Below are 14892 nucleotides of genomic sequence, written 5' to 3' on the forward strand. Positions count from 1 at the left end.
CTTCACACTGCTTTTTTTGCCCTCCTGCTGCTGTCAGCCTTCGGAAAGCGCTTGTTGTGGCAAATTCCACCCCCAGTAATATATTGCCCCTTACGTTTCTAACTGAATTTCCAATGGGTGACATCCACAGCACCTGCTGCTACCAGTGCCATCGCAGTGGTGGCCACAGACAGTGCTGGGCACAGGGTCAGAATCCCTTCTCACACAGCAAAGCACAAGAAAACACAGGACAGCCACAGGTTTTCGCTCTAAATCCATGCCAAAAAGCAGACTGCATGGCTTTGGTTGGATGGGGGGCACCGCCTGCGCATCCGTCTGTTCTCTGCCTGAAAAAGTGAATGCTTCCTCGCAGCTCAATAATACTCCTTTTATGTATTTGTGGAACAATAGGGTCTCCCTCTGGTGGCAAATCCAGCCCGAGGTGTGCTGACATGGCAGCGGGTGTATGGGACAGCCAGCTGGCACCGGGCAGTGCCAAAGGGACTCACTGGATTTTCGTCAGTGCTGGGTAGTGCTGGGCTGGGATCCCCACACCCATCCCAAAAGGATGCTCAGCACCTGCACTACACTTCTGGCTCTGTCAGAGGGATGGAGATGAGGGGTGCCTGGGGTTGGTGCGGGGATGGGGGTGGGACGAGTGCTAGGGATGTAAAGGACTCCTTTGGCCTTCCAGAGCTATGGAGACAGGACTCTGTTTCCCCCCTTCCTTGCGTGATTAGTTTGATCATTAGGGGGTTCTGCCTATCGATTTTTGCAGTCTGCCACATACTCAAATGCAGATTTAAACAGACCTATCCAGACTAGAGAGAGATAGCACCTGTCCTAGGTAACTATTAAGGCATGGCAGCACTCTCTCCCACCTAAAGTCACCTCCTTCCCCTCCCCTGCTTTGTACCCTGGCTGGAAGCTTCGCAGCAACAGAGGCAAAACCAAATTTTGCCACCCCGAGGCTGAAGGCAATGCAGCTTCCCGGGGTGGGATGCCGAGCTTGGCATGGTTCTGCCTTCCTCCCACAAAGACACCCTCTCTGCAGAAAGCCGGGCGTGTGTTCTCCTGCCAGGATATTTCCTCCCTGCCCCAGCGGAGGACCTTCCCCTTCTGCAGACAATGAAGGGCCCCACGCCAATGGCAGCGGCTGGAGGAGCCGGGGAACACAAAAGCCCAGCAGAGCCAGACGGACGGGGGAGGGGGGGACACGCACCCCGGTGTGTGGGCTGCCCCGTAGCATCCATTGTCACCCCCACTTGTCACCTGCCATTCATGCTGCAACCGGGGAAAGATGCCATGATGGTCACTTTTTTTTATTATTATTATTATCATTATTATTTATTTATTAAGGTTTGTTATTATAAAAATATATCACAAAAAAAGTTGTGGCTTATTTGTCCATTTACACTCCGGCTGCTGGTTCCATTCTGGGGCTGGGACAGAGGCTGGTATGCGGCCGGCGGTCCACGGGGGACGGTGCGGAGAGAGGAAAACTGAAAGCGAGGGGGTAAAAAAAAAGCAGAAAGACGCAATAAAGGGGGAAGGCTGAGTCTCTTCCGTAACCCCTCCGCGATCCGATGGAGGTAACGTGTCCCCATGAGTGTCCCCACCGCGTCCCCCGGTGCAGGGACGGCCGTGGGAGGACGTCGCCGCTCGCCGGTCTCCTCGTCCCTCGGAGGCAGTGGCACTCGGGTGACAGTTGGGTGGCACTTCGGGATCCAGTCACGGTTTGAAGGTGTGTGTTCCAAGCGAGTGTGCCCGGTGCGCGGCTCTAGGAGGAGGAGGCTGGGATCGAGAGTCCGTGGATGGGGCTGAGAGGATCCGGGGACTTCCCCACGGGGCTGCCGGGTTTTCTGTCCGTGACTGCAGGAGGAGGAGAGGGACAAAAAAGAAAGACAGCAGCAGAGCGGTGGGTGGGCAACCTCCAACCCTCCCGGGGACACAGGGAAGGGAGATCCCGTCGAGTCCCCCAGGCAGTAGGGACCGTGATGATGACGAATCCCCTTTGCCAAAGGAAGGGAAAGAAGAGGAAGGGGAAAGGCAGGGAACCGGGGGGGGAGGGGGGGGGGTTGTTCTGCAGCCCGTGCCGGCTGTGGTACAGCTGTGGCACAGCCCCGGGTGCGGGTCGGACCCCGCGCATCCCCCGCGTATCCCCCGCACGGGGCAGGGGGTGCGAAACGTCCCAGCGCTGCTGTGCCGAGCAAAGAAACGGGGAGAATTTCTAGCGAAACAACAGCCCCGACGTCGGGAAAAGGTCTGAACCCCACAGACAAAAAGCACGACTGATTTTTTCTCTCCTTTCTCCTTCTTTTTTCCCTGCCCTCTCCCCAAATCCCCACCCCCCATCCGCCCGCAGCACCGAGCAGATCCCCGCACCCGCAGCGGGAGCCGCCGAGCCCGGAGCAGAGCGGCCCGGAGCACCGCCGGTACCGGCTTGGGCCAGAGAGCCGAGCTCAGCGACGGGAAAAGGGGAAGAATATAGAAAACAACCATAACAAAATGAAAGAAAGTTCGTGGGCCTTTCGGCAGGGACAGCTTAAGGACAGACAAGTCAGAACATTCAACCTCCAAGTCGCTTGAAATGTGGGGAGAATAATCCGAAAAATATATTAAAAGCCCGCTTCGTTCGTTTCCTTCCCCTTCCCTTTCCACTTTTCTCCCCCTTTCTTCATTCCTTCTCTCCATTCCTCTTTTTCTTTTTCCTTCCCTCTCTCCTTTCTCTCTTTTTCTTTGTTCCTTTCCTTTCTTTCCCTGCTTTCTCTTTCGCTATTCTTATTCTTTTTAAAGAAGAAAATACGTTGACAACGACCCGTTTTCACCCACTGATATTCGCAATAACTCGTCCCCGAGACGGCCGATGTTTTAACTCGCAGCAGGTTGCTGGAGTTGGATGGAAACGGTAAAAGGTCGTATATATATATATATGTATGCATATATATATTAAAAAGAAATAGAATAAAGAGAAGGACTAATAAGTGGGAAATGGATTGCAAATGTGAAAAATATTAGAAAGTCCAATACCACGAAGAAGGAGAAAGATATCGACTGGGGATTTTATATCCAGAACAGATGAGTTAGGATTTCTTAAACGAAACCACCTACCGGGGAAATAAATCTTTCAGAACTGAACCGAAATCACTCACGGCAGATAAAAGAATCGTCCTAATTAGCGGTGAACGCGTTCAAATCAAAGCCGCGTTCCGTAGACGGAGTTTATCTTTAAACCCTGCCCAGGGCGGAGAGCGCGGCCCTGGCAGTCGGGATTCGGAATAAGATGCAACGATCCCCGATTTAGCGCTCTGCCTTTCTCGGGACTGCCTTCGAACTTTAGGATCGGGACGGCTCCGGGAAAATGGTTTCCAGCCCCAGGGGCCGCGTTAGCCGGTAGTGCCGGGAGGGATTTGCGCCCATCGGGGCACAGCGAGGTAGGGGGGTCCCACCGCCCCGTCGCGTCCAGTCGCGTCCCTCCGCCCCCCTTCGCCCCCCGACCCCCGGCCCCCGCTCACCTTCCCTGCCGGGCTGCTTGAAGGCCATGGCGCCGGCCAGGTCGCCTCCGTGCACCGTCACACCGGGGCCGTGGTGGCCCTGCGGCTGCCAGGGGTGCCCCGGGGGGATGTAGCCGCCGGGCGCGCCGTAGACGCCGTGCTGGTTGCCGGGGGGATAGGCGCAGGCCGGGAGGAAGCTGCCCACGGAGGAGAGTCCCGGGGCGGGCTGGGCACAGACACTCGTGTCGGAGGCGCGTGGCAGCCCTGACGGCGGCCCCCGGCCCCGGCCCCTCCGCCCCTTACCTGCGGGTATTTGATGTCCCCTTCCACGGCGGCTTTGTCGGCCTGGGCGGAAGGGAAGGCAGTCCTGTTCACGCCGGGCCAGTCTTCCATTTTGGGGGGGTAAGCAGAGCCCTCGGTGCCACCCAAAGCCCCTGGGCAGGACAGAGCCGCGGAGCAGTCAGGATCAACTCTCAGCCGTCGGGGCTTTTCCCGACGGAAAAACCCCGAGGGCAGAAGCGCTGTCCCAGTGACTTTCGGTACCCACCCGTCTGCTCCACGAAGGTGCGGATGCCCAGGATGTTGGTGACAGAGTGAGCCGAGGGCCAGGAGCGGGGCAGCCCGACGTGGGCCGCGGGGACGGGCCCGGGATGAGCGCTCATCTTGGCTGCCGGCGGGGCCATGGGGCCGGGGTACGGGTACTGGTAAAGGGGGTTGTAGGGCAGGGCGGGCTGCGGGGGGGGCTGCTTGCCGCCGTCGTAAGGGCCGCCGGGCTGCGAGAGGCTGCCGATTTTGTTCCGCAGGATCCTGCTGATGGAGCTGACCGACGGCACGTTGTACTTGTCGCAGACGCCGTCGGCCAGCAGCCGGTCGCGGATCTCCCAGGCGAAGATGCCGGGGTCTCCCTGCTTGTAGTCGCGGATGTGCTTGACCACGTTGGGGGTGGTGACCCGCGGCTTGCTGCCTCCGATGGCTCCGGGCAGGATGGAGCCGGTCTCGTTGTAGCGGGCCAGGATCTTGCTGACGCAGCCGTGCGAGACCCGCAGCTGGCGGCTGATGTCGCACGGGCGAATGCCGAGCTGGGCCAGCTCCACGATCCGCAGGCGGATGGCGTTGGGCAGCGGACGCCCGTTCACGAAGACACCACCCAGCTGGTTCACCTCCCCGTACGTGTGCTCTGCCGGGCCGCGATGGGCCGGGCGGGGAGAGTGTCAGTGCCCGGGGAGGGAGGCGATGGGGAGGGAAAATGGGGAAAGGAAAGGAAAGGAAAGGAAAGGAAAGGAAAGGAAAGGAAAGGAAAGGAAAGGAAAGGAAAGGAAAGGAAAGGAAAGGAAAGGAAAGGAAAGGAAAGGAAAGGAAAGGAAAGGAAAGGAAAGGAAAGGAAAGGAAAGGAAAGGAAAGGAAAGGAAAGGAAAGGAAAGGAAAGGAAAGGAAAGGAAAGGAAAGGAAAGGAAAGGAAAGGAAAGGAAAGGAAAGGAAAGGAAAGGAAAGGAAAATGGATGAAAGGAAAGAGGAGAAAGAAAGACAGAAAAGACAGGAAAAAAGAGGAGAAAGGGAGAGTGAAAGCGAGGAATGAAAATAATAGAGAAAAGGAAAGTTAAAAGAGTGAAGAAAGGAGAGAAGAAGGAGAGAAATAAGGAAAGAGAAAGAGAGAAGGAAGAAAGAAGGAAGGGTGGAAGGAAGGAAGGAAGGAAAGAAAGAGAGAGAGAGAAAGAGAGAAAGAGAAAGAGATAAAGAAAGAGAGAGAGAGAGAGAAAGAAAAGAAAGAAAGAAAGAAAGAAAGAAAGAAAGAAAGAAAGAAAGAAAGAAAGAAAGAAAGAAAGAAAGAAAGAAAGAAAGAAAGAAAGAAAGAAAGAAAGAAAGAAAGAAAGAAAGAAAGAAAAAGGCGACGACGACGGAGAGGAGGAGAGAAAAGAGACACAGAGAAGGGGATTACAACGAGGAGCGAGGAGGACGGGACGACAAGGCAGGGCAGAGCGGAGCGCGCTGCCGGTCGGGCCCGCCGCCTGTCCCCGCCCGCAGCCACGACGACCCGCTGCTGCCCGCAGCCCATGCCGCGCCTCGGGGCAGCCAAGCCGGTGCCTGCGGCGGGCGGGGGTCGGTCCCGGCGCCCCGTGCCCGGAGCCCCCCCGCTCCCCCCATCCGCAAAGCGAAAGCGCGGCGGTCCCGGCCCGGCCCGCCGCCCTCCCCGCGGCCGCCCGCTCTTACCCATCGCCCGGCAGCGGGGCAGCGCCGCAGCCGCCGCCGGCGCGGCATAGAGGGAGCCGGAGCGGGAGCCGGCGGCGGGGCTGCGGGGGGCGGCGGCCGCGGGGCTGTCGTGGCGGCGCCGCGCCGGTTCCCCGCTCGCGGGGAGCCCCCGCCGCTACTTGGGATCAATTTGACGTGGGAAACACGTCAATCTCGGCCGTCACGCTGGAAGCGCCCGGCGGCCTCCCATTGGCTCCCGCTCCGCTCCTAAATGGCCGCGGCGGCCGCTCCGCGCGGCCGCCGGGGGGACCTGGAGAGGACTCGGCACCCTCCGCCCGCCCCCTCGAGGCGTGCTCCCCGCCCGGCGTGGGGCTGCGGGAGGGCGGGGTGGGGGTCACTTACTCCTCTCCCTACGCGGGCGGGTCCCTCCGGACCCCTCTCAAAGCGGAACGCGAGCCCCGACGGGACAGGGACACCTGCGCTGAAGCCTCGACGGCGGGGATGGGGGGTTGGGACATTGCTCGGCCTCGGGGGGTTCTCTGCGGGCTGCCCGGGGGAGCCGTGCTTCTCCCACAAGAGCGGTGCCATCTGGGAAAGCAGCCTCGTAAGGAGTGATTAGTTGGTTTGGGGGAGTTTCGTGCTTCCTAAGATCGAAAGATCGTGAGTGTGTCTATGTGAACCGCCGAAAGGGGTGGGGGGTGGAGGAGAGGTAAGGGGGAAATCGCCTTTCCAGCCGCATGAGGAAACTGTTCCTCTCTGAGCCTGGAATTCGGGATAACCGCGGAGAAGGCAGAATGTGGGGCCGGGCTGCGGCGGGAAGGGAGCCGCTGTCCCCTCTCCTAAAGGGGCCTTTCGCAGGTCCGGAGGGGCTGGGGGGGGTCGTAAATTACCAGAGGGTGTTAATTACTGGGAATATCAATTGCTTGGTCTGCACGGGCAGCGCAAACGGTGTCTGCTGCGAGCAGCGCTGTAGTCACACGGGGACAGTGACAGCGACAAGCCCCTTCTGATGGCCCTTCGATGGCAACCACCCGCCCTCCCCGTTCGCCCCCCCAGGAGCGGGGTTAAAGCCTTGACAGCCAGCACCGCCCGGCCGTTGGGCACCGGTCGTCGGGAAAACAGAGCGGATCGATTATATCGCAGCTACGCGTTGCAGAGGGGTGGGTGCCTCGCGTTTGTGTCCCCTTCCTTGTGTCCTCCCTGCTGCAGGGGTCGGAGCACCGTGGCAATGAGTTCGCCGTCCTCTGCCAACTGAGAGTCTTGAGGGAAGGAGGCAATCGAAAGACGGCCGAAAACATCGGATTTCTTTCTCTCTATCTCATCTTCACCATCAGACAATTTTTCTAGGCCGTCCGGCGGTCCCGTCACTCCCCCCAACAGCACAGTCTTTGTACCCGAAGCCGCCCTCACCCCTCTGATGCAGAATCCCCGAGCGGTCCTACGGCGAGACCGCACCGGCCGCAGAGCTGCGGGGCAGTAGCTGGGGGCTCCCGGAACCGGGCTGATCCTATCTCCCCCTGCCCCGCCTCGGCTGAGCCAAGCTTTTGTCTCCCTCTGTTGGGAAGCGCGGAGAAATCCGCTCTTCGCGGCTGTGTGCGCATTTCTACGCGGCCCTTTCTCCTTCCTACACATTCGCAGCTCCCAGCTTTGCTCCGTGGGGATGGGTACAGAGAGGGCTTCCTCTAGGGGGTTAAAGACGAAAATACGAATTCCATCCCCTCCCCCGGCAGAATGGGAGGCCGTCAGCACATCCCCGCGGGCACCTGCTGCGGGAGGCAGTGAGCGGTTCCGTGCGGGGAGAGCACGGGAGGGTCGACCTCGAGAGGGGGTCGGGAGCGCGGGCTGTGGCCATGGGAAAGGTTCTGTCCGATTGTTTGTGCGGGGATGGAAAGCGAGGAAACGAAGGAGAATGAAAAAGGGGGGGGGGGGGGGGGGGGGAGAGAAAAAGGAAAAAAAAAAAAAGAAGGAAATGAAGAATAGTGAACAGAAGAAAAAGAAGAAAATGAAGAACGAAAAGGGGGTGGAAAACGGATAGAAAACGAAAGAAAAAGAGGAAGGAGAAGGACAGGAAACAAAAGGAAGAAATAAAAAGAAATAGAAGAAAAATGAAGAAGATGAAAGGGAAAGAAGAAGGAAAAGAAAAGGAAAAGGAAAAAAGGAAAAGAAAAAGAAAAAGGATAAGGAAAAAAGGAAAAGAAAAAGAAAAGAAAAAGAAAAAGAAAAAAAGAAAAAGAAAAAAGAAAAAGAAAAAGAAAAAGAAAAAGAAAAAGAAAAAGAAAAAGAAAAAGAAAAAGAAAAAGAAAAAGAAAAAGAAAAAGAAAAAGAAAAAGAAAAAGAAAAAGAAAAACGAAAAACGAAAAACGAAAAAAGGAAAATAAAAAGGATAGGAAAAGGAAAGGAAAGGGAAAAGAGGCACCCTGCAGAAGGGCTCCAGGCAGGGCTGCAGCCCCGGCCGGGCCAGGCGCGCCGGGATCCGAGCCCTCCGGACCGCCCCTCCCGCTCGCGGTGCCGCCCGAGGAAGCCTCGACAGCGCTGGACCCGAGCACCCCGGTACGGCTCCTCGTGTCCCGGGGCCGAGCACCCACTCCCAGCTCCGACCTGCCCCCGCGATGGTTTTCATTCCCTCGGGCTACCTTTTCCCCGTGCCCTCCTCTTTTCCCCTCTCCCCTCTCGGCCCTCTCGCTTTATTGACGCTCCCTCCCGGCTCCGGGTTTGATTTAACGGTGTGAGCTCATGGTCCAGCACGGAAAATGTTAGGCTGGGGCTTAGAGCCCTTTTTCCCACCACCCCTGCTGAGGGGCAGACGGGGAGACAGTCTTCTCTTCTCTTCTCTTCTCTTCTCTTCTCTTCTCTTCTCTTCTCTTCTCTTCTCTTCTCTTCTCTTCTCTTCTCTTCTCTTCTCTTCTCTTCTCTTCTCTTCTCTTCTCTTCTCTTCTCTTCTCTTCTCTTCTCTTCTCTTCTCTTCTCTTCTCTTCTCTTCTCTTCTCTTCTCTTCTCTTCTCTTCTCTTCTCTTCTCTTCTCTTCTCTTCTCTTCCTTCCCTTCCCTTCCCTTCCCTTCCCTTCCCTTCCCTTCCCTTCCCTTCCCTTCCCTTCCCTTCCCTTCCCTTCCCTTCCCTTCCCTTCCCTTCCCTTCCCTTCCCTTCCCTTCCCTTCCCTTCCCTTCCCTTCCCTTCCCTTCCCTTCCCTTCCCTTCCCTTCCCTTCCCTTCCCTTCCCTTCCCTTCCCTTCCCTTCCCTTCCCTTCCCTTCCCTTCCCTTCCCTTCCCTTCCCTTCCCTTCCCTTCCCTTCCCTTCCCTTCCCTTCCCTTCCCTTCCCTTCCCTTCCCTTCCCTTCCCTTCCCTTCCCTTCCCTTCCCTTCCCTTCCCTTCCCTTCCCTTCCCTTCCCTTCCCTTCCCTTCCCTTCCCTTCCCTTCCCTTCCCTTCCCTTCCCTTCCCTTCCCTTCCCTTCCCTTCCCTTCCCTTCCCTTCTCTCCTCTCCTCTCCTCTCCTCTCCTCTCCTCTCCTCTCCTCTCCTCTCCTCTCCTCTCCTCTCCTCTCCTCTCCTCTCCTCTCCTCTCCTCTCCTCTCCTCTCCTCTCCTCTCCTCTCCTCTCCTCTCCTCTCCTCTCCTCTCCTCTCCTCTCCTCTCCTCTCCCTCTTTTTTTTTTTTTTGGTACAAATATGAAGAACGTCCATTCATTCTGGCAGCTGCCAAATAGTATAAAGTCAGGGGCTCCGCCATGTTCTCCATTATTCTGTACTCATTAAGAAGCTAGAAATACCGCGGCTCCTAGAGAGGATATTCATTTTCATCACTGTTATGGAGCTCATTTTCTGTCACAATTAATCCAAATTTGAAAATCCTGTCCCAGGCTGTTCAACCCAAGTGCCTGTTCACAAGCAGTGTGTTGCAGTGCATAGTGTTTCCATCCTGCAAAGTGGAGTGCAATATTATCTGAGTGCTGTGTGTGCTGTCTGTGTCAGAGGGATCACAAAATTTCTTCTGACAGTTTTTTTCTTGCTTGAGCATTTTGACACTGGCTAAATATAGAGAGCTGAACAGTCCCACTGTGATGGAAAGTAAAGAGAAAAAACGCTTTCTGCTTTCTGAAGAAAAAACTTTGAGAGCTTAAAAATAAAATAATTCTTCAAAGCTTAATGTGCTGTCTGAGCCACTTTGCTTAATCATACATTTGAGTTCGGTAGAGGCCACAGGTGGAATAATTAACAATCACTTGGTTTCATTTCTCAAAAGCAATATAGCTGTATGAGATATACCCTGCAGCAAGCCAGAAGGCTTCTGAGTTCCACAAGGGAGAGGAAGGAAGGAAGGAAGGAAGGAAGGAAGGAAGGAAGGAAGGAAGGAAGGAAGGAAGGAAGGAAGGAAGGAAGGAAGGAAGGAAGGAAGGAAGGAAGGAAGGAAGGAAGGAAGGAAGGAAGGAAAGATAAAAATCAGAACAAACCCCATGTTTTTAGATTTGGATTTTTTTTTAAGGGCTAAATCCAGAGGGTGCAACAGGTTAACTTTTGCTGAGCTGTGCTATAGGGATAAGGCACCTCCTGTGGTTGGTTCCGGCCCAGTGCAATGAGCCACCCGTAATGGCTCTTACAAGGGTGCTATATGAGGTGTGCACACAGCACGCTGTCCCAGCCACCTCACACCACTGTACCAAAGCATTTCAGAGCCATTTCATGGCAGGTAAACTCTTTTCAGGGATCATTTCCCAGCAGAAACTTGTATCAATAGGAAAATGCACTGAGGTGGCAAGGCAAGGGAGAGGTGAGTGGCAGAGACATTATAACCATCGTAAAGGCTCTGAATAATCATCACAGAGCTCCATTTATTTCTCCCTGTATGTGACAAGGGGGATATAAAGTGGGATTTACAGCACACGAAGCACTCAGAGCTGAAGAGCTGCCTTGTCTTGCAGCCCCAACGCTCTTCTTGGTGGGACCAGCCCTTCCTCCTCCTCCTCCTCCTCCTCCCCCTTCTCCTCTTGAGAAGCGGTTGGTGAGGTAGCTTTGGAGGAACCACCTCAAATGTGACCAGCAATCCAACATTAGAAGAAGGAGCATGTGTGAGAGGTTTTCCCACCTGGAAAACAGACACCGTGTTTTGCAGCGAGATCTTGTAGAAAGTACATCCACAGCATCAGCCTGCAGCTCTAAGGACAAATGAAAAGGGAGAAGTGCTGCTCGATGACATAACACTGCTTCCACAGCCACCTCTAGCCAGGACCTCATTTTCAGTGTGCTCCAAAGCACTATGCCTCCTCCTTGACCCTCCACGTGGTGGGATGGAGGTGGTGGGGTCACCGTCCCTGGAGGTGTTCCAGAGCCATGGGGACGAGGCACTGAGGGATGTGGTCACTGGGCATGGTGGGGGTGGGCTGGGATTGGGCATGGTGATCTTAGTGGTCTTTGCCAACCTTAATGCTTCCATGATTGTGTGATTCTATGATACAGATTCATTTTAATCAGATGTTGGGTAATATTCAGTGCAACACATTGGCTAAAAGCTGTGGGACTCCCAGGTCTGTAGCTGAACACAGAGCCCCTTTCTTGCTCTATGCCACCCAAGCAACCCTCAGAACAGAGAGACTTGCTGATTTTTCCTAAAACCCACCCAGCGATTTAACCTGTGTCACCTTGCCCAATCCTGAGGAACGTGGCCAGGATCTGGCTGGGACATGAAGCAGTGTGGGGGAATCCCTCCATCTCTTGCTTTCCAAACATCACTCAGCCTTGCCTTCTCATCCCTAGGGGATGCCCTCCAAAATTGGACATTGATATTGCAGAGCGAATCTCCCCTTTAGCTGGGGGCTGTGAGTCAGAAATTTGGGTACATTGTGAGAGACACAAAGTAAGATGAAACATAAGGACAATTTGTAAAGGCTGTACACAAACAATGCTTCCTGCTATTAATTCACGAACATCAATAGCTGAGTGCTTTCAGGGTGCAGTATCTATTCTGTTTTCCATTTAAATGCTAGAATTGTGGTAGATGTCAGGAGAATTTAATACACATGATGTAGGCATGTGAATGAGCTAGATCCTTTTTCTGGGAACAAGTATTCATAAGTCTCCATGTGGTTCCACATCTACAAAGATGTGGGTATTTATTTCATGAGATCTGGACTCCATTTCAGGCAAGAAAAATCCCGCTAAAGCTGATGGGGAATCTCTCTGTTCACGTCAACAGATCTCAGAGCCCCAGTTCAGGAATGCGCTTAAAACACATGCTCAGCTTTAAAGCCAGTCTTAAGTCTCACCCAAGGCCATTAGATGTAAGAGCACGCTTGTGCTGAAAGATGAGGAATTTAAACGAGCGTTTATGTGCTTACCTGAATCGGAGCTTGGCTCGAGCTCACAGCACTGCAAAGCTGGGGCTCGTAAAAGAAATACTGCAGAAAGAGAGAGCATTTGAAGTTTTATGGTTCCAGGTTGTTGGGCTGAGTTATCTGGTTGGTTGCAGGGAGAAGGCCCTGCTGCAGATGAAGGCGTGGGTGGACACACGGTGGCATCTGCTCTGATGTCAAAGTGCTGCAATTCCCACCTGTATGGCCAGCGTTGCATTGCTGGGTGCACAGCCCTGTAAAGCTTTGGTGCTCCCCAAAATAAGGTGCTTCCCAAGACATCATGCTCTGTGACACGCTGATAATGATGCTGCAGGGCTGAGCGCCATGGGTCAGTGGGGAACACAGCCTGGCCAGTGGTCCTCTCCCAAAGCATCAGTGTTTGGGATCTGTTTGGTTTCTCTATCAGAAAAGGGTGATTCATCAAAAACAGTAGTTCGAGGGAGGGTGAAGGCCCCGCTGAGCTCAGCATGAGCTCTTGAGGCTGGGGAAATGGGAACAGCAGCTCCTAGGAGAGCTGGGCACAACCAGCCCTGCGCTGTCCCTGTCTGATTGCTCTGCCATGAGCCCCAGCTCTCTCTTTTAGCATCCTGCAATGAGAGGGTGACCCATTCCAGCTCTGGGATCCAACATCTGCAGTGATTAATTTCCTCAGGATTAAGTTCCTCTGATTTAAAACAACTGATAATGGCTAATAAGGGGAAACATCCCTATCATAAACACTGCTTTGGCATTTACCATTTGAAATAATTTATATTCTCTGGTCTAGTGGGTTTGTATCACCAGACTTAATGACTGTTTCTGTTTAATTTTCAGATGCTTAATTGCAGTAGAACACTTCAACACCATTAAATTAAAACAAGCTACCAGCTTTTCCTTGCCTATGCTCCTGGCCTGACTCCAAGTGACATTTAAAGCGATCTCAGATGTTTTATCCCTGCCACACAGGCTGCTTGCTGATGAACAAAAAGCATGTGCAGAGCCACCGCCATGGGAGCAGTGACACTGACTTCTATCAGGAGGAGAGTTGGCATCAGCCACTGTGCCACCACTGTCCCAACTCCAGGGTGACCATCAGTGTGGCCACCTGTGTGACGCTCCATGGGGCTGTGCTGGCACCCAATGGTCAGGGGGAGGGGGTGGGGGGCACAGAATTAGCCTTAAATGGGACCCCATAAAAGGTGTCCTTCATAGAATCATAGAATACTTAAGGTTGGAAAAGACCTCGAAGATCATCATGTCCGACCGTCAAGCCGTCACTGCCATAAATCCACACCATGGAGACCCTCCTCTTAGTCTTGACATGCAGTTCACTGGGCCTTGGTCAGGAAAGGTCCCATGAAGGGCCTTTTGCACAGGCACTGTCAAATCTTGGAGCAAATTTTTCAATGTGGAAGTACTTTGGGTTTCAGGTACCTATTAAAAAGGAGCAAGAGGAAATGGAGTTCCTCTATAAGTTAATATTCTTTGGTAATGGATGTTTAGAGTTAGCATGTGTCTTTACAACATCATTCATTGGGGTATTGTTTGCTTCTGACAGTTTTTCTTTCAAGATTAATGTGCTTATGAAAACCTTGTGCAGTGCTCTACGAGGCAAGCTCGAAATCCATCAGCAATACCATCGCCATGACACAATGCCAGGAGAGCAAAGCAAATGACAAACAGAATCTGGTTGTTCAGAGACCAGAGTGTGTTGAAGAGAAATGATCTGAAGCGAAATTTGGCCTCCCTCCAGCCACCCTTCCTGCTCTGCTGTTGGCACTACCAGAGAAGAGAGAGAGAGAGTAAAAATATATGCGAGGGAGTGAAAGAAAACAAAACTAATTGGGAGAAAAAAATAACTCAAACCTGCTAACATTTGGTCTCTTTTTAGCAAACAACCATATGGAAAATTCACATAAAGCTTAAGGACTATTTCAGCCAAACACGCTTGTTATACATATAAATAATTTCATCAGAGATCAGCGGAAACAATGCAATTAGACACGAGTTGCATATAGCATGTTGGGATCACATCCAGCTGATGCGCATCCTTATGAAAATTCAAACATCATGCAGCATTCTGCTGAAGCTGTGTTGATTTTCTTTCTCATCCATGGTTGTTTTTTGTCAGACAAGACAAGAGAAGGAGTAGCAGGCAGTGTGAGCAGGAAGCCAGCCCTTGGCCATTGGGCAGTGGCTGGGCTGAGCCAAGCCTGAGCCTTGCAGGTAATGGGGCTTGGGTGAAATTTGGAGGAATAAACAATGATCTTCAGAATTATTTTAATCCTCCCAAATTCCTTAGCAGAACAAGGAGCAAAGAGAGGAGGATCATAGAATCCTTGAGGTTGGAAAAGGCCACTGGGATCTTCTAGTCCAACCATCAGCCCATCTCCACCATGCCCAGGCTCAGCCCTGGTGTGGGCTCAGCTACAGAGATGTGGGCTTAGCAAAGCATGTGGATCTTTCCCAGCTTGGAACTGCTTTCCCAATGAAAGCTTGTCAAACTGGATTTAATAAAGCCTCTGATAAACCTGAAAATAAACTCTTTCACGGTCCTCTGCTGCTGCTTTGCATGGCATCAGCATTTCTCACTGCCTGGCAAAGGCCCTTCTGAAGAGGATACTTTTCACCTCTTTGTGACTTCTTCCCCAAACACATCATCCTTCAACACCTCAGCGCTGACAAGGATCTCTGTCAATAGAGTCTGAGCCTCTGACTTGATACGATCTGCAATCTGCGTGCGGGGAGGAACCGGTTGCACCAGAAGTGCCTCCATGAGGGACATCTGCACAGGCACCCAAACACTGCTCTGTGCCTGTGCTCCCACGCAGGATGCTGAGCTGCTCCAGGAGGGGATTTCTGACATGAAATACCTTGGAAGTGCCCTATTTCTTTGGTTGCATAGACATAAGGCT

At 53.4% G+C, this 14892-nt stretch overlaps 1 protein-coding gene across 1 annotated transcript; it reads right to left on the bottom strand.

Moving 5' to 3' along the window:
• Positions 1–1289: 1289 nt before the first annotated feature.
• Positions 1290–6000, bottom strand: PAX1 (paired box 1). Its single transcript, NM_001396667.1, has 5 exons — positions 5682–6000; positions 4021–4650; positions 3777–3907; positions 3495–3699; positions 1290–1851 (listed from the first exon to the last, which is right to left on the bottom strand). The coding sequence occupies exons 1-5, from the start codon at positions 5683–5685 to the stop codon at positions 1760–1762; spliced, it is 1062 nt and encodes a 353-aa protein (NP_001383596.1). The 5' UTR covers positions 5686–6000; the 3' UTR covers positions 1290–1759.
• Between the last annotated feature and the right edge of the window lie 8892 nt (positions 6001–14892).

Source organism: Gallus gallus, chromosome 3 (assembly GCF_016699485.2).
Source record: "Gallus gallus isolate bGalGal1 chromosome 3, bGalGal1.mat.broiler.GRCg7b, whole genome shotgun sequence".
Taxonomy (NCBI): Eukaryota; Metazoa; Chordata; class Aves; order Galliformes; family Phasianidae; genus Gallus; species Gallus gallus.